We start from the raw sequence: 20,480 nt of genomic DNA on the forward strand, positions 1-20,480 counted from the left end.
ATTCGCTTGGCTTTAAAAATAGGTTAAAAAGGAAAAAATTTTGAATTTCTTATGATAAAATTTAAAATTTTAATTAAGAAATAATTTTGTAATAATTTATTTAAATTTTTTTTATCATAATCGTCAGTAAATTTAAATTTTAAAATTTTTAAATTAAATTAAAAATTATTTTAAAAATTAGTTATAATTACAATAAATTTAAAATATAAAGCTTTATTATCTAAAAATTTAAAGTTTGTATTAGGATGGTGTAGTGATTTTTTAAAATAAATTATAATTTTTAAAGTATATATACATATTTATTATTTAATTAATACATTTTATAAAAAAAATAAGAGAATAATTAATAAATCTTTCAAAATATAAAAATTAAATAACAAAATATTAAAAATATTTTAATATATTTTTTAATTTTAAAAAATTAAATAATAAATTTTTTTATAATATAAAAACTAAATAATAAAGGGAAAATTACTTCTTAGTCCCTGAGATTTAACGTAATTAACATTTTTGTCCCTCTATTTTGGCGACCCAACACTTAAGTCCCTCACTTTCTCTTCCGTCCAAATTCATAGTCCTTTCCGTCCATTTAAACCGTTTGGTCAAAGAGTCAAAGGTGAGAGGTGATAATTTTTTCCAAAAATACCCTTTTCTCAATGTGAAATTTTTATTTTTTTTCTATTTCATGAAGAAGAAGAAGAAGAAGAAGAAGAAATTGCAGAAAGGGTAGGAAGAAGAAGAAGAAGAAGAAGAAGAAGAAGAAGAAGTTGCAGAAATGATAGGAAGAAGAAGAAGAAAGAAGAAGAAAAAGAAGAAAAAGAAGAAAAAGTTGCAAAAAGGGTAGGAAGAAAAAGAAGAAGAAGAAAGAAGAAGAAGAGAAAGTTGCAGAAAGGGTAGGAAGAAGAAGAAGAAGAAGTTGCAGAAATGATAGGAAGAAGAAGAAGAAAGAAGAAGAAAAAGAAGAAAAAGAAGAAAAAGTTGCAAAAAGGGTAGGAAGAAAAAGAAGAAGAAGAAAGAAGAAGAAGAGAAAGTTGCAGAAAGGGTAGGAAGAAAAAGAAGAAGAAGAGTCATTTGGGTTTGGATTTTGTGATTTTGAAATAGCGGGATTTTTAATGAGGGTTAATTTTATCAATTCACGTGTTTCAAACAGCTATTTTGGATGGAATGACTACGAATTTGGACAGAAAAGAAAGTGAGGGACTTAAGTGTTGGATTGCCAAAATAGAGGGACAGAAGTGTTAATTACGTTAAATCTCAAGGACTAAAAAATAATTTTGCCAAAAATAAATTTTCCTGATATAAGCAAGCACCCAAATTAAAGGAAAGCAAAGTCAGAATGCAAAATTGAGAAAGATAGATTAGTGTCCCACCAAAATCCAGATGCAGTCATAAAATCGGATCCCATTACTCCAAATTCTTTCTTGATTTAGTGTAAGTGTTCAACTTAATTATCACACACATCATTAAATCTTATCTTGTCTAAGTGCCCAACATTCTATTTAATATATACTTGTCCAAATGATTTTTTTTTTTAATATAAAAAAAAATTCTTATTTTCTCGTTATGATAAAACCCCAGGTATCTTTTACTCCATTAATGAAAGAGACCTTCTTTAATAATTTTTTGATTTTTAATCATTCTTAAATATATTATAATATTAAGATGGTGTTTAATTTAACTTGTCAAAATTTAGTTTATAAACATTAAATTCTTATAACTTAGTTAAAATTTATAAATATTTAAAATTTAAATAATTTTTTGTTCAGTTAAACATTATTATAAATGGCTAGTAATTAATTGATTTATTTAGTAATAAATATTAAATAATATATATATATATATATAGGCAAAGTTTTTTAAAATAAATAAAAGTAATAGAATAATTTAATTCGTAAAACAGCCTATAAATCATCAAAATCATTTAATCCAGATAGTTGAGACATTTTTTAGATATCGTTCAGGTTCAGAGATCGAGTCTCTCAATCTTATTTTTTCGTGATTGTCCTATAATGTGCATTGTAAAATATTTTTTATTATAAAAAAAAATCTGCATATCCTAATTTTTTTAGTTTATAAACTAAATTTATAATTACACAAAATAGAAAATTATAAATTTATTTGATTATTTATAAATCAAGATAAATAATTCTGAAATCTCATTAAAATTAGGATGATCATTCAGTTTAAAATCGAATCAAATCGAATAAATCGAAAATTAAAATTTTAGTATTTATGAAAATTGAACCGAATTGATTTTGATTAGAAATCGAATCGAACCGAATCTATCAGATTCAATTCGATTTGATCGATTTCAATTTTTAATAAATTTTTTAAATTTTACACTTAAAGTATTTTAAAATTTAATTAAAATATTTTAATTTTAATATAATTTAATTTCTTTATATTGTTGAAAATAATATAATATTATTATTATTAATCAATTCGATTCAATTTTTTGATTTTTTTCTGATTAAAACCGAACCGAATAGAATTAATTAAAATTTATAAAATTAAAAATCAAACCGAACTGAATTGAATAAAAAATTAAATTAAATTTAATCTATTTTTTCAATTTTAACCTAATTTAAACATTAATTTGAAAAGTAATTGGGTCTAATAATATATTCATCTTCATCAATGATTGTCTTAGGTCAGAATTAGATTTTAATATTTTCTCAATAGAAAAAAATATATATTTACTAAAAAATATAAAATAATTAAAAGATTCGTAGAATGACCATCCATTTTCTTTTACCGTGCATTTAGCCCAAACTACAGGCAGCGGAAATTGATCCTAAACTTTGAGATTAATATACATGATTTTATAACATAAAAGAAATAATTTCGTCAGTTAAATTTAAAATTGAATTAAATTAAATAAATTAAAATTTTAAATTTAAATATTTATAAAAATTAAATTAAAATGATTTTAATTAAAAATTAAATCGAATTAAATTAATCTGATACGATTCGATTTGATCGGTTTAAATTTTTAATAATTTTTTTATTTTTTAAATTTTATTGTTAATATTTTAAAATTGAATTAAAATACTCTCTATATTATTAAAAATAATATACTATTATTAATCAGTTTGGTTCAATTTTTTAATTTTTTTTTATCAAAATTAAACCGGATCGAAATAATCATAATTTTTAAATTTAAAAATTAAACCAAATCAAAATAAATAAAAAATTGAATTAAATTTTTTAATTTCGGTTCAATTAATTGTTTTAGTTTAACTTGAATATTCATCGTCTTTAATTAAGGTGATGACGTATATATATTTATTTGAAATGACACGTGTATAAATAAATAAGAATAAATTATTGTCTAGTTACTAATTTACTATTATTAACACTAGAATTTCTGTTTAAGAATTAAATTATCTATGAATTAAGTTTTATTTTTGTCATACACTTAGATTAATCTATTAATATTTAAAATTAAATTACTATTTTTTATCTCTTAATTTTATCTATCACTCTCCAACTCTCACTTCTCTGAGGAATGGAATGAAGCTATGATAGAGTAAAACTAATGGATGAAGATTATAGATAATTGTAAAATTAAGAGATAAAATCATGAATAAATATGATATTAAGGGGTTAAGTAGTAATTTTATTTTAAAATTAATGACCTAAATGTGTGAAAAACAAAATTAGGGACTAAATAGCTTAATTTTCAAAATATAGAATTAAAATTAATAATTATAAAATATAGGGACTTAATGAAATTTCTTTGTGCAAATTTAAAAAAAAAAATCCTTGCGATTAGGAAGAGATAATTGTGTGGGATTAAAGAGTGATTAAGGCTCCATTTCTTTTATAGAAAAAAACTTTTAGAAAACAATTTTCAGTAATTTTTAATATTTAGAATATTCAGAAATTTTAATTAAAAAATATTTTTTAATAAAAAATAAATTATTTTAAAGAAATGAATTCTTCTTTGAAAAAAAATTATTTTTCAATAATACAAAATAAATTAACCCATTAAAAAATATTTCTCATAATTTTTTTATAAAAAATATTTTTTAAATATAAATTATTTTCTATAAATAAATATAAGTTAAACGATAAATATCAAATAAATAAAATAAAATAAATATAATTTAATATCTAAATTTTACCATTAATAATAATTTGGTCATAGTATCTTGGAATTAATATTTAAGTTATTAGTTTTATTTTAGTCACACATATTAGTCATTCCGTCATTTTGTTATTTTTTTGGATTTAAATTTAAATTATTATATATTGTGATTAATTACAATTTTATATTTTAATTTTTTAATTATTATCTATTAATTTTATTTTTTTATCGCTCGAGATAAATATAAAAAATAAAATTATAATTAGTTTTTAATTGAGAAATATAATTTTAGATAATTATAATATTTAATGATTAAATAATATTTTAATTTAAAAATTAATAGGGAGATGTATAGAAGAAATTAAGATGTGTGATGGAAATAAAATCAAAGAGATCAAATAGTTTAAAATATACAAATTAAATTGTCATTTATAATAAAATATTGAAATTAAATAGTAAATTTTTTAAAAATAGAAAGTAACGATTAGAAAGAAGAGGCACGTGTCGAGTTGTAGAAAAGGCAAAGCGAAGAGAGAGAGAGAGAGAGACAGACAGCAGCTAATCAGGAACCACCAAAGAAGTCCTTTTGGGCCCACTTTTGTTTTGTCCACAACAATTTCAGGACAAGTATTAGCCACTCGTCACCCTCCTCCACTTTTACCATTATACCCTTCCCTCTTTTTGCTAACTCTATCTTTAGTAATGATGCCGTGCTTCATGCCATTGTCATTTCTCCTTTCATGTGAAAAAAAAACATACAAAAGGCGAAATATATTGAAAATTTTATTATTTAATTTTATATTATGAAAACAATTTATTTTTTTATTTTAAAATATCTATATTTAACAATTTAATATTATAAAAAAATTTAAAATATTTTCAATATGAAATAATTAATTAAATTTTTTTATAAATATAAAAAATTAACTATTAAATTTTTTAAAGTATATAGATTAAATAGTAAATTATTTAATAATTAAAATTAATTAGTAAATTTTTTAAAACGTTATGAATATTTTAATATATTTTTTAAAATTTAAAAATTAATAAATTTTCTTATAATATTTTTTTAAAATTTTATTTAAAAAATTTATGATATTTAAATTTTAAAAAGTTATATAATACACCTGAATTATTTCAAAGTACAGCTGTTATAATGGAGCTAATATATATTTATAATATTTAAATTGTTACCTAATTTTGTAGCTAATAAAATCATAGCAAATTATAAATTTTAAAATTAAAACTAACTCTTTTTTTTATTTAAAGAAATTTTTTTAAAAATTTATGTTAGTCCAAAAATATTATAAAAAATTTTAAGATTTTAAAATCATCTTATTTTTACTTTTAAATAAAGATTATAAATTAATGAAAAAAATAGAATTATAGTTATAATTTTTCATAAAAAATAATCGATAATTTTATTATTAATATTTTAAATGATGAATAATTTATTTTATCAATTATTTTTTTAATAATTTAATTAATAAATTTTAACGCAACCTTTTAATTTTCTTATAATGAATTTTCGTTATCTATTGATTGAGATTCTAACAACTCAATTACTAGATTGAAATAGGTAAGAATGGAAATGGACATTTAAGCTTGGAAGAAAAAGTAAGTAAAGAGAGTGTAGACAACATAAGTGTCGGCTGGCTTAATTGCAGCTGCCACCCTTTCCTTTTGTTTTTGTGAGTGTTACGTTACGTTGACCTTTTTCTTTTGTTTTTTTTCTTTTTTTTTTTTCTTAACGGGATGGGGATTCGAAGCTGAGATCTATCAGGTTTAACCGGATGCAATTACTTTTGTCATCTATTTATATACAACTCATGCATTTTTCTTTATTTTTTCTTTTTTATATATCGCGGCCAAATAGATATTTGCATATTAAAATTTTATTTAAAAAAGGTTAAATTTTAAAAATATTCCATGATGTATGTAAATTATTAAAAAATATAATTAAAATAATTTTATAATCATTTAAGTAAATTGTTTAAATTTAAGGAGAATGTAAAATCTCTGTTTTGCTTTTACATCATTATCTTGTTAGTTAATGATTTTTTTGAAAATTCAAATATTAAAAAATTTAGTAATTAATTAATTTTATGTTAATTTTGAATATTAAGTATTTTATAATTTAATTTTTATAATAGGAATAAAATTCGTTAATTTATTTTTTAATTTTATAAAAATTAAATTAATTAGTTATTTTAATTAATAGAATTTTAGAATTTTTTATTTGTGATGATTAATAAGAAAAGAAAAGAAAAATTAATTCCATTCAATAAAATAAATGCTCAATTTTGCCTTTTCTCAACGGGACTTCGAGAAGAAAACTGCGTATCATTAGCACTTCTAGGACCTGCAGGCTTGAACGAGTTAGCTGAGTTTTGGCTCGTGTTCTTTTCTCCATTCCTTTTCTTTATATTTTCATATTGAAAAATTTACTAAAATATTCTATAATGCTTGAAAAATTATAAATATTGTAGTAAATTTCATTTTTTATTATTAATTTTTAATATATATATACTCACTTCATTTTATAATTTTTATTATTTTTTATTATCTTAAAATTATTTTTTTATATTATAATAACGTCTAAATCGATTATTATAATTTTATTTTATTTTAAAAAAATTATTAAAATATATTTTATTATTTAATATTTTTAAAATAAATATAATTAAAAAAATTAATTTTTTAAATATTTATAAAAAAAGTAAAATGAAAAAAAAATTATAAATTCATAAATAATATTATATAAAGAATATGATAATGATGAGGCTCACATTAACAAGGCAGACAAACAAGGTTGACCCAAGAAGTGATTGATTAGAGTAGAATACAAAATTGCATGAATAATAATTCTTGTTCTAACATCATCTCCCACCCTCAACAATACAATGATGTGACAAATTATGCTTACTCATCTATATGAATTTCCTTTTTTTAAAAAAAAAAAAAAAATCTCATACACATTTCTCTCTCTATTTAATTAATGTATTTTATCTTTTATGTGAGCATAAAAAGTTTCTCATTATTGTTTTAATCTTCTAATTTTCGCTTTCAATATTTTGTTTTAATCAAATTGAGACATAATTTGAATTAATTTTAGGGTAAAAATCTTAATATTTAATTTTTTTTAATATGAATTTAATTTAACGGTCGAATATAATTAATAGACGTTAATTGATTATAGTTTATGATGAACGTTATATTTTTACTATTCGAATTGTAGTTGAACTCATATAGGAGAGTCTGACTGTAATCTATCAGAATCTAATATGCAAGTCTATTATCTAGCACACAGTTTAGATCACGTTCGAACAGACCGAACAGAACGGGGTTTAGACCCAACAGAAAAAAATTCAACTCATTTAATTTGATGAGTCGATAAAGGAATAAATTCCTCCATATTCAGGACCGACTGATAATAGAGATGAAATAGTACATTCATATATACGGTTTTGTATAATAGCGATATGTGACATTACAATTAAATATTTCTATTTTAATTTAAATTAAATTTAGTCAAAACATTAGAAAAAAATAAACTTTTTAATTTTAAGCATAAACAAAGAAATTATTAAAGAAATTTTGATTTTTGAATTAAATTGAATTAAATAAAAGAAAAGTGAAAAGAGAGTTACTATCAAGTTCTTAGACTTTTAAAATAATTTAATTAAAACATTTATATTTTTTTAAAACATTGAACTCATTAATTATTTTATCATAAAAATTATTAATCAATTTATTTTGACTTTAATATAAATATTAAAAGCAACTGATGATTTTCTAATAAAGAACTAAATAGATAAATTATTAATGAATTTTTTAAAAAATTAATAAGCTGATTGTAATTTAGTCAAAATAAAAAAAAAAAATAGGTGAAAAATTTGAAAAAAAGCACAAGATTCCTAGAAAATTCCAAAAAACTAGGTTCCCTCCCAAAGAGGTCATGTAAGAAAGAAGGAAAGCCTCAAATCCTGACATATAAGCAGGTCCTTTGAATCTGACTGCAGCATAAGCAGAGAGAGAATAGGACTCAGAGCCCTGAACCGTAGCTATTCCATCATTAGCTCTACCAACATTATTTATTATAGAAAATTTTTATCTAAATTTAAAATATAAATTTATAATTTTATATATCTAAAAATTATATAAAATTTACATATTTATATTTTATATTGATGGTAAACTAAATTTAGAAAAGATTTTTTTATTTATCAAACTTTATTTATTTTTAAAAATAACTTATATTATAAAAATAATATTTTTTACAAAAATATTATTACAAAATTTAATTTTCATTTAAAAATAAAATATATTAATAAATTTATATATAAAGATATTAATAAAATTATTAAAATATAAAAAGTAATTTTATTTTTTAATTAATAAATATTATTAATTAATTAATGTTTTAAATATTAAAAATATTTTAATAAAAAATATTTTTCGTGGAAAAAACGGTTCACAGTGTAAAATTCTCCGAAATATGGTTAAAGAAGCCATTTATTATCAGAAGTTTCCGTAATTGACTTCCAAAACCATTTATATTCCCATTTTTATCCCACATCGATCTCTGGTACATCAAGTACTGTCCGAACACGTGTACGGTTAGGATGGTTTATACTCAGTGAGCATGATGCTCAGATTACAGCCATTAAATGTGCTCCTCCAATCTCTTGTTATTTTCACAATTTTATCATTTTATGGGATTTTGCAACTGTAAATATCGTACAATTTCAGGGGTATTTTGGGAATAAAAAAAATTAAAAGTGGCTTCTTAATTGCACCTTATAAAGCAGTGGTTGCACCATATGGAGTTGCAGCAGTTGAGAAACAGCAACAACTTTCCTTCACTTTTTTTTTTTTTTAAATTATTAACAGCAAAGAAAATTAAAAAAAAAAAAAAGAGAAGAAGAAGAAGAAACAAGAAAAGGTATGGCTGATCTTCTCATCTGATGAATATTTTCTCATTTTTCTTCCATGAATATCTCATTTTTTATTTTTTATTTTCTTGGAAAATTCCATTTTTGTATTGTTATCAAGAACCATGGGCTCAGTTTTGTATTTAATAATTTTTTTTTTTTCATGCAGGAGGTTGTTTTAGAATGGAGAAAACCAGTGTTTACAGTTTAGGGAGGACAAAATCAGACCAACTACTGGAGACGATGGCTGCGGCATATAAATCTCCTCCGACGAATGAGGGAGGAGGAGTAGCGTCGGAGGAAAGTGGAACACTGTCGAGAAAGTCCAGCAAGCGGCAAATGACGGCGGCATCACCAGGACGTGGTGGTGGCGGTGGCAAGAACACACATATAAGGAAGTCATGGAGTGCACAGATGAAGTTTGATTTGGATGACGTAAGCAACGGTGCAGCTTTGAGTCGAGCTTCTAGTGCTAGTTTGGGCTTGTCGTTCTCCTTCACCGGCTTTACGGTGCCGCCGGAAGATATCGCCGATTCGAAACCGTTCAGCGATGATGATACACGTAAGTGAATTTGCATTTGCATATATCATGCAATTATTATATAAATCTCTCTTCTTTCTGTAAAGTATTACCCATTATAAATAATTCAATCCAATTATTGTATTTATAATATTTAATTTTTTAAACTATATAAATATAATACTTTTTAAATCTGAAACAAGAAAAATATCATTAATAATGATAAAAATAAAATCTTTTCATATATAATAATAATATTTTAAAATTTTTTCATTAATAACGAAAATTAAAATTAAAATTGAGAGTTTCACAAAATTTTTTTTATTTTTTTAATGAATTAATTGAATACGAATAGACTTTAAATTTTTAGAATACTTATGATATTATCATAAAACAATATTAGATTAATTAATAATTATTAAAATATAATAATTATTACTCTTGAATAAAATCTTAATAAATACTGTATTAGTAATTTCATTTTTAATTTTAAAATTATAATTTATTATGATATTATTTAATATAAAATTTATGAATTAAAGAGTGTATAAACTTAAAAAAAACTAATTAATCCTATTAATATGAAGAAATAAGTTCATATATATATATGTAAAATCATTATCAAGTAAATAATTATTAATTATAAAAATTAATTTTGATAATTTCCGAACTTTTTGAATTTTGATCGAAGGATTTTGAATTTTGGGGAAGGAAAGGAATTTTTTTAAAAAAAAAAACAAAAAGAACAGAAACAGCCACTTAATAACTTTAAAAATAAAATGAATCCATTTTGCATTTTGACCATTTGACAACCACTTAGCAAGAAATTTCCAAATTAGTGAAAAGTGGGCCCCCACTTTGATTAATTTTCCTTACCCCTTTCCCACTAAGGCAAAAGTATGCGGTTGGATCCGGTTTCAGTTTGATTTTTAATTATTTAAATTTAATGAAAACTAAAAAATCAACTAGCCAGATCCACTAACTTCGATTTAATCTATAGATTGAGTCGAATAGCTGATTTCAAACCAAAATCAATCTGGAACCGGTCCTTGACCAGGTCCACTTGCGTTTGTCCACTGACAACAATTTTTATGATAATATTTAGTATTTCAATTTAATTAAATCATAAATTTTCAACCTCATTTTTTGGCTGCTTTTTAGTATTAACTATTATTAATTACTTATCAGATGTTAAAATAATTAATAATTGTTAAGTAAAACAAAGCTTAAAATAAAAGAAAAAATAAAAATTACTATTTAATTTTTATAATATTAAAAAAATAATAATTAATTCTTTAATTTTTAAAAATAAATTAAAATATTTATGAGTATATTAATTAATTATTTCATTAATTTTAATTATTATATATTAAAAAAAGTAATTTTGAATAAAGGAAAGTTTTCTCTCTCCCCTGTTAATATTAAAAATCATGGTGGTATGCTAAAAATCTAATAGCATAACTAATTACTATGTTTTTTAAATTTAAAAGATATATTAATATTTTTTAAAATTAAAATATCAACTAATAAATTTATTATTTAATTTTTAAATATTATTATTATTAATAAATTAATTTTTATATTTTTAAAAAATTTATTAAAATATCTTTTATTTTTTTATTTATAAAATAGTTTTTCGTCCAATTTTATATATTTCTAGCATTAAAAATATATTTAAAAATTAAGTTTTTTTTTAGCTCTTTGTCTTCTTCTTCAATACTTTTTCTTTTTTTTTTCATAAAAAAAATTAGATTATTGAGAAAGAAAAAAATAAAAAAATAAAAAATTAAATTATTGAGGAGAAAGAGGGAGAAGTAAAAAAATTAAATTATTGAGAAAGAAAAAAAGAAAAAAAAATTAAATTTTAAAAATTAAGTTATCGAAGAAGAAGAAATAGGGTTATTTAGAGAGAAGAAGGAGAATGAGAATTAATAAAGATAAAATTAGATTTTGAAAAAAAATTGTTCTTATTTTTTATTTATTTTTAATAAAAAAATGAAAAGATTATATTATTAATAAAATTTTAAAAATATAAAAAATAATTTATTAATAATTATAATATCCGATACTAAATAGTAAACCTTCTTTCCTAAATAATGGGAATGAGTTGTAGTTTTTCTGAAAAAAAACAAGTAGTTGGTCTTACAAGTCAAGCGAAGTTTGTTGCATTTTGCCTAGTGGTGGTGGCTTCTAGCGTCCATTTTGTCTCATATAAATTAGTGCATTCCCACACAAATAAAAATTTTAAAAATATTAATTTATATTTTTTAATTTAATTTTATGATTGAAATTTAACAAATTACACATTGAAAATCAAATATACAATCAATCAATGTATTTCCCACTTAATATAGTCTTTCCTATTTTTCCTTTGTAACATAAGTTTTATCCATGAAAATTTGACATTTTTTTTATTTAACTTTAATTAAAAAGTAATATATTATATATTATAGGCTCAATGATTTTAATTTTTTTTAAAATAAGAATTGAGAAAGTAAAATTTGAAAATCTATCAAATTTATTTAGATACACTTACTATCAGACTAAATTTTTAAGTGCGACTTAGTGATTTTAATTAAAAAAAAATTTTATATATACTATTCAATTTAAAATTAATATATTATTTAAAATTTTAAAAGAATATTATAGAAATTTATATATTATTATGATATTTTAATTTTTAATTAATTAATTAATTAATTAATTTATACATCTCGATACATATAATAATTTTTTTAAATTTTAATTACCATTTAAAGTAAAAAAAAAAAAGTTGACTCTTCTATGAGAATGCCACTTGTTAGAGATAATAATATAAAAATCTTTTTTTTTCCCCCGAGAATAGTCTAAAATAATTACTTGTAAGATATTAAATAAGGAAAATTAAAGTTAGTGTTATTATATGCTTTCACATTTAAAGTGTAAAAAGCAATTTTTAAATTTGAATTTATTTACATTTCAAAAAAAATAAATTTATTTATTTATTTATTATGAGATATTTAATTTTTTTTAATGAAATGTAACTATTAAATATGGGAGAAACAATCAATTAAAGGTAAGTTTATTGATATTGTTTTATGTTTAAAATGTAAAAAAAAAGGTAATTTTGAAGTTTAAAATTATTTATTTATTTATTATGAAATATTTAGTTTTGCATTGAGATGTGGGAGTGGGACCCATTCTCTTACAAGTTTCAACTGGGTTTCACTTCTAAGTTAATTTCTTGTCCACTTGAAGAAGTATCCAACAGACTTTTTAATTAAATGCCTATCACTCATTAACTCTGTTTCAGGTTATTCGTTCCGTTAAAAAAAAAAATTAAGTAATTTTTCTTTATTTTATAACTTTTATTTATTTTATTTTTTGTATATATTAAAATTGTAATTTTTTATTAATTTTTTCAGTTATATTCATTTTAAATATATTAAATTTTATTAAATATTAAAAGAGATTTTAAGAGATTTTTTAAAAATAAAATAAAAATAAATAGAGTTATAATAGTTCATTTATATGCTATTTTTAAACATATAATTTAAAAAAGAAAAATAAATTATAATTTTAAAATAATTAAAAAAAAGATGGATAAAAATTATAGATCAGACGTTTATAGTTTTATTATTTCTAAAAATAAAAATTTTATAATTAAAAAAATAATTTTTTATTTTAAATAACTAAATTAATAGAAAAAATAAATTGAATTAAATTTTTTATCTGAAAAAAAGATAAATAAACTGGTAGGCTGAATTGGATTTGTCTATCCCTTTCTAAATACCTACCAATAAAAAAGAAACTATCTTTATCAATGTGACTTGTGTGAAAAATATATTTTTCGTTTTTCCTTCTTGTGATAAACATCTGAATCCTGATTAAAATAAAAATCAAATGTTTACGTGTCCTTATATTAGTAATATAATTTTAAATTTATTGTCTCAATTTTCTAATTGACGTAATTATAATCTTAATCTCAATAAAAATTTAAAATTTTAAGTTTCTACACATGACATGACGTGGCATGGAATTCAGCATTTGAGAAACTTATATATAATTGAGGGTGTGAATACATCCTTTAATTTTGGATTGGAATGATTTTTAAGAGTGTAAAATTTTTTAATTCAATTTTAAATGTCATGCCATCTGTATAAAATTTTAATTTCATTTTTAATTTAACATTGAGACTAGTTTTTTATAATAAATTCAAAATTAAAATTTTGTAATTAAAATGTAAAAAAAAAAATGTTAAGTATTTTCCAATTGGCCAAGATTTGAATGCTTACAATAATGCCACAGCACTGTTATATAGGACTTATTTGTGGGGAAACTTGAATTTGCAGCCATATATCTGTAAAGAAATATCACCTCAGATTTAAAACAAAAAAAAAAATAATAATAAAATCAATTATCAAGTCACTTCAATTGATGATAATTCAAAGAAAAAAAATTACTTTTCTGTACTGAAAAAAAATAACTAGCCAGATTATTGACAACGCATCATGTAGATAAAGATATTAATTAATATTGTTTACCAAAATGTACACATCTTTCTTTCTCATGGCTGTTGCAGCTGCGGATCTTGAAGCTGCTGCTCAGAAACCCAAGTTTCAAACAGAACCCACCTTCCCAATTTATCTCAAGGTATGTAATATGACAGCTTCTATATATATATACATATACATACATAGCTATATCATCATCATCATCAACATCATCATCATCTTCTTCATTGTCCAATGAGCATGCAGTGAGTGTGTTAAAAGCTTTGCCTTAATGTGGTAATGGTGCCTTGGATTGATTTGATATGCATATTCTATTTGGACAGGCTAATAAAGATGGAGAATTATGTAGCAATCAATCAAGGCCATCCCATAGAACATTGCTAGCTTGGTCAGGTTCAGTCTTGTACAGACACAGTTTCATGATATCACATTATTTTGTACAAGACCAAAAACATTAGAAATCAATATCTTCTAACTAGCATGAGATGATAACGAATTGGTTTTCGAAGATAGACAGCTATCTTTGAAACGCCTTTTTTAGTACGATTAGCTCATATGGGGTTCGAATTCGAGACAAGTCCATTGAGCTAAAGCTCATTGGTCTTTCATATGCTTCTACGTATGTATGCTTTTCGGTAGACAGTTTATTGTCTTCATTACAGTATACATTACTACAATGTTATGAAGTATGTAATGAATAGCTCACGCACTTACTGATCAAGTGAAGCTTGCTGTTGCTTCTGGAATGCATTTTGCAGTTCACAGATGTGAGTTACAAGGTGATAATCAAGGGGATGACCTCGTCAGAGGAGAAGCAAATCTTGAGTGGAATCACTGGTTCAGTGAATCCAGGTCAAGTCTTGGCACTTATGGGACCTTCAGGAAGTGGAAAGACAACACTCTTGAATCTGCTTGGTGGCAGGCTAAATCAGTCTACTGTTGGTGGTTCAATCACTTATAATGACCAGCCGTATTCAAAGTTTCTAAAAAGTAGGTAAGCTTTTCAATCTTACAGGAGAGGACTCTGTTCAAGGAAATTGTCTTCAACTAACTAAAAGGACTTGCCTTGATTTTCTTCTTCTGTGGACTACATCTAACTCAGAAATATGTTGCAGGATAGGATTTGTGACTCAAGATGATGTCTTGTTTCCTCACCTTACAGTGAAAGAAACATTAACATATGCAGCTCTCCTCCGATTGCCAAAGCACTTGACAAAAGAACAGAAGGAAAAACGAGCCTTAGATGTTATCTATGAGCTAGGCTTGGAGAGGTATAAATCTTTACAATAACAAATTGGTAATCTTGCTCATTTCAATCTTGCAAGATGAGAATCTTGATGATCTGCTATAATGCAGGTGCCAAGATACTATGATCGGAGGCTCATTCGTCCGCGGTGTCTCAGGTGGGGAAAGGAAAAGAGTGTGTATTGCCAATGAGATTCTAATCAACCCTTCTGTTTTGTTTCTTGATGAACCAACCTCTGGCTTGGATTCCACAACTGCTTTAAGGATAGTTCAGATGCTTCAGGACATAGCAGAGGTATATAAATTGCAACTATTGAAGTTCGTTTTCCTTTCTGAACTTTTATAACATATAATCTAATAACTGCAGGCTGGGAAAACAGTGGTGACAACAATTCACCAGCCGTCAAGTAGACTCTTCCACAAGTTTGACAAGCTGATCCTTCTTGGGAAAGGGAGCTTGCTTTATTTTGGAAAAGCATCAGAAGCAATGTCATACTTCTCATCTATTGGTTGTAACCCCCTTATCGCCATGAATCCGGCTGAGTTCTTGCTAGACCTTGCAAATGGAAACATCAACGATGTTTCTGTTCCATCAGAATTGGAGGACAGAGTGCAAATGGATAACTCAGACGCTGAAACAATAAATGGGAAACCATCTCCTAAAGTTGTACATGATGTAATTAAACTACTGTTCTCTAGCTAGCTGCTCCTAAATTTGCAGAAGCTATCTATTACTCAAACCTGATAATGTTACGATATCTGTATCCTGCAGTATCTTGTGGAAGCCTACGAGACAAGAGTTGCAGAAAATGAGAAGAAGAAACTTATGGTTCCCATACCCCTTGATGAGGAAGTGAAGCTGAAAGTATCTGCTCCAAAACGACAATGGGGAGCAAGCTGGTGGGAACAATATACCTTATTATTCTGTAGAGGAATCAAAGAAAGAAGACATGACTATTTCAGCTGGTTGAGAATAACCCAGGTTCTTTCCACTGCTATTATCTTGGGATTGCTATGGTGGCAATCAGATAGTAGCAGCCCCAAAGGCCTGCAAGATCAGGTAATCAATTAAGCCCCTATATGATTCTAAGGATACACGAACAATCAACCCCAAAGAACTTTATGGAACTTCCCTTGTTTAATTGCAGGCAGGGCTGATTTTCTTCATTGCTGTTTTCTGGGGATTCTTCCCAGTCTTCACTGCCATCTTTACATTTCCTCAAGAAAGAGCTATGCTCAATAAGGAACGTGCAGCTGACATGTATAGACTGAGTGCTTATTTCTTGGCAAGGACAACAAGCGATCTTCCACTTGATCTGATACTTCCAGTGCTTTTCCTTGTGGTTGTCTATTTCATGGCGGGCTTGAGAATGAGTGCCGGCCCCTTTTTCCTTAGCCTGTTAACTGTTTTCCTCTGTATTGTTGCTGCTCAGGTAAATCTTTCTATGAACAACAAACAAGAAAGTGGAATTATATACACTAAATATTCGAACCTGATCAGTGGATTTAATCAAGGATGGCTTTAATGGTACAGGGACTCGGACTAGCTATTGGAGCTACATTAATGGACTTAAAGAAGGCTACAACACTGGCTTCAGTAACTGTGATGACCTTTATGCTGGCTGGAGGATACTTTGTGAAGGTGAAAACATGGACGTCCTTGAAGTTTATGACCTTTCAGTGGTAGAAAATGTAATAGCTAATATATATTGTCTTCCTTTTGCAGAAAGTTCCAATATTCGTTGCTTGGATTCGCTACATGTCTTTCAACTACCACACTTACAAACTTCTCCTCAAGGTGCAATATGAGCACATGCCTCAGATCAAAGGAATGAGAACAGACAGTGGTTTAATGGAAGTAAGTGCCTTGGTGGCCATGGTTTTTGGCTACCGTCTCCTGGCATACATTTCTTTGCGGAACATGAAGCTTAATTGTGGATCCTAATGGCCTACAAACTTCAGATGAAAACAAATCTGGAACACTCAACATCCCCCTATTCGGAGTCTGACTGCTCCATGAGCTACCTTGTGAAAGCTCACATCCCAGGGTAGATTTTTAAGGGAAACTGTCAAGGAACCATCAGGATTCTGCCTCCAGGATATTGTTTGCACCTAATTGCATCAGTAGAAACACAACAAACTGTCTTAGGCATGTGAAAAGAAAAGAGGATTTTTCTTTGGAGAATACATAGAAATGCCATCACATCACCAGAAGCTCATCTGCACAAGCTGATCTTCATATTATTTATATGCAATGATGTGATATTTATCAAAGTTAACTTAACATCAGTCATCAATATTAACTGGTTTTGGTAAATGTACTGCTTAAGTGTTGGAGAGGAAAACTTTATTGAATTAAACTTAGTTAATTGCTTTACCAGAAATTTTGCAGGGTCCCCATTTTGATGCATATGCATAAAACCACCAGTAGTAGTCATGTCCCTACAAACTAGGAGTGTGTGGTTCCATTTCTGATTTGGGATTTGCCTAAGAACGGGAAGCAAACCGAAATCTCAGTATGGTTCCAGTTAGGTTGTCCATGTTTCAATTTTGATTTGATTCAGTTCTTGGTACTTTGGTTCTAGTGTGGTTTAGTTTTGATTCTTGAAACTATTTATGCAATTGTTTCCATAAAAAGTCATACTTGAATAACCATTTAACCTTTAACCCTCTGTTTGAAGAATTTTTTAGAGGGAAAGGAAAATAGAAGGTAGAAAATAAAGTTTATTTTCTAGTTTTTATTTCCTTCTTTTAGTTTGGATAGGTGGAAACTAAAAAGGAGAGAAAGGAAAATATATTTATTTTCCCTTGTTTGGGAAGATATTGAATGGAAAAGAAAATAATTATATTTTAATAAGATTATCACTACACCCTCTATCTTATAAATTGGAATTAATAATTAAGAGGTAGTTGTAACTTCCTAAGTGACAAGACATTTTTCCTCTTCTTTTTTTTTAAAAAAATTTTCTCTCCAATTTAAAGAGAAAACAACTAGAGGAAAATATAACTTATTTTCCTTTCATGGTTTATTTTCCTTATATTTCCAAACATAAAAAAAGTACTTTCCCTCATGATTTCCCTTTATTTATTTTCTTTCCTCTCCACTCTACTTTTTCCACACATCCAAACACAGGGTAAAACTAATTGTTAATATTAATATACCATATAACATACCTTTTAGATATTTCTTAATTATATAATCTTGAACTATAAGGTAAACAGGAAAGCAATAGGAAAATTCAGTATCCTTGCACCTTGGTGCAACAGACAACACGAAACGATAGTAACCAAGAAAGCAAAAGGAAAGTTCAATATCCTCACAAAGAAACAAATATTCCAACAGATTCCAATGGGATGAGATTGCTTCCAAATTAAATCTGCTTATTCTATAACCTAATCATGATCTAGTAGATGAACAGCAGAATCATTCCAGGCAGAAGAAAACTTATTTTAGATATGAAAAAAAATGGCCTTTAGCTTACCAAATCAGCTGCTGCTTGATGAGCACATAGAACTCCTGAACAGGCGACAGCTACATTGCACCCTACCCTGTAAAGCAGCAATCCCCAACACAGTAAAGACCATCAACAGCTTGCAACTCTCATTGTCCTGTGAATGAGACAGCTTATTTGTAAACTTGAAAGATATCATAAGCTAAAAGCATCCATGATCCATTACTCATCAGAGGTCATTCACACTTACGCATTGTATCGAATGGCTTCCAAGCAAGCACCTAGGGTCGCTGCATGGCATCGGTATTTGAGTAAATTTATCAAGAGCTTGTATCACCTGTGTGTCTTTGGTGAACCCATCAATCATGATGATTGAAACATTTATCAAAAACCCTAACTTTACCGGGATTGTGATTACGATCGAAACCGAGTATGGAATTATATTTTCTGAAATTGAAAGAACTGAAGAAAACAGAGGTTTGGGCAGGTGCTAAAGGGAGAAAAATATACACTTGTGGCTTCTGGGATCTTTTTCTTTTTGTCACAAGGCTTCTGTGACCAAAACGACGTCGTTTCAAACAATTCGGCGTACAACTTGACGATGGTAATTCAGTTTTCAATTTAATTAAATTATGAAAAATACTTAAATTCACGCGGACTCTTAGTGTGATTTAGGGTATGAGTTCATACAAATTCAGTGTAGGTAAGTTTTATTTTTAAAAAATTAATATTTTTAAAAAAATTAATATTTTTAAAAAAATTAATATTTTTAAAAAAATTAATAGTTTTTAATTATTAATTTGATACTTTTAATTCATAAAAATTATTTTATTAAAAATAAATCCTATTTTATTTTTGTCAATAAAAAAATTAACAAACATATTTTCTTACCATATTATTAGGATGTGTTATTAATTAATAGCATATTATTAATAAATAATATACATTATATCAATATTTCTTGTTAATTCAATTGTAATTAATATGTTTAAATATTTCCAACTTTTCCTTTTAATTTAAAATTATTTTAAAAAATAAAAATTTTGAGTGAAAATTTAAATTCAAAACACCTTGCTCTGGACTTAGAGCAAGAAATGGATTAAGAATCGATTTTGAATCGTTACACTAAATAAATCAAAATTGTATTTGAACATTAAATTAAATTAAAAAAAAAACAATATTTAGATAGTGTAATCAGAATTGCAATGCTCTTAAATTTGAAGCCAAAACCATTATTTTCATATTTTGATTCGATTTATTCATTAACCTGACCTAACTATAACTACCTATAAAACAAAAAGTTGATATTGAGAAAAAAAAATATATACATATATATATAAAATTAAAATAAATAATTAGTTACCGTCTCAAATATAAAATTATATGATAATAATTTGATTAGATGATATTTGATCTTACTAATAAAAAAAAACTCAATCGTAATCGTAGCATATTTTAATTCTCCGTCAAAAATCTACCCTCTCAACTATAAAATGAAACTCCATAAAATATTACTATTATAAAATACAATTCAACAAAGTTTTATTATATCTATAATTGCAAAATATTTTATCTATTAACATATACTACTCAAATTTTTTAGAAATTTGACCATCGACTCAATATTTTCATAATATAAAAACCGATCAACACCAAAATTAAGATATGCTTTATTACACAAATATTTTTAAGTTTAAAGTATCTTATTAAACTTTTTGATTTTATTATTTTTTCAATAAATTAATA

General features: G+C 25.0%; 1 protein-coding gene across 5 annotated transcripts; it reads left to right on the forward strand.

Moving 5' to 3' along the window:
* The first annotated feature begins 8,918 nt into the window (after positions 1–8,918).
* On the forward strand, positions 8,919–17,485 carry LOC110622854 (ABC transporter G family member 22). Of its 5 annotated transcripts, none has more exons than XM_021767538.2 (11): positions 8,919–9,035; positions 9,194–9,586; positions 14,106–14,176; positions 14,796–15,031; positions 15,153–15,308; positions 15,394–15,577; positions 15,650–15,958; positions 16,055–16,342; positions 16,431–16,715; positions 16,817–16,924; positions 17,009–17,485. In XM_021767538.2, exons 2-11 carry the CDS (start codon positions 9,208–9,210, stop codon positions 17,225–17,227), a joined length of 2,235 nt encoding a protein of 744 aa, XP_021623230.1. In that variant the 5' UTR covers positions 8,919–9,035; positions 9,194–9,207; the 3' UTR covers positions 17,228–17,485. The 5 variants fall into 5 exon arrangements, with proteins under 5 accessions (XP_021623230.1, XP_043815949.1, XP_043815947.1 ...); XM_043960014.1 differs by lacking the exon at positions 8,919–9,035 and adding an exon at positions 14,361–14,425 and having other exon boundaries at positions 9,570–9,586; XM_043960012.1 differs by lacking the exons at positions 8,919–9,035; positions 9,194–9,586 and adding an exon at positions 14,361–14,430 and having other exon boundaries at positions 13,212–14,176.
* Positions 17,486–20,480: the final 2,995 nt, after the last annotated feature.

This window comes from Manihot esculenta, chromosome 9 (genome assembly GCF_001659605.2).
Source record: "Manihot esculenta cultivar AM560-2 chromosome 9, M.esculenta_v8, whole genome shotgun sequence".
NCBI classification, from domain to species: Eukaryota; Viridiplantae; Streptophyta; class Magnoliopsida; order Malpighiales; family Euphorbiaceae; genus Manihot; species Manihot esculenta.

Coding starts and splice junctions, on each gene's coding strand:
- LOC110622854 (XM_021767538.2), top strand. CDS start 9,208: ATGGAGAAAACCAGTGTTTACAGTTTAGGGAGGACAAAATCAGACCAA. Junction 16,716..16,816: donor TCTGTATTGTTGCTGCTCAG/GTAAATCTTTCT, acceptor TTAATGGTACAG/GGACTCGGACTAGCTATTGG. Junction 16,925..17,008: donor CTGGAGGATACTTTGTGAAG/GTGAAAACATGG, acceptor TTCCTTTTGCAG/AAAGTTCCAATATTCGTTGC.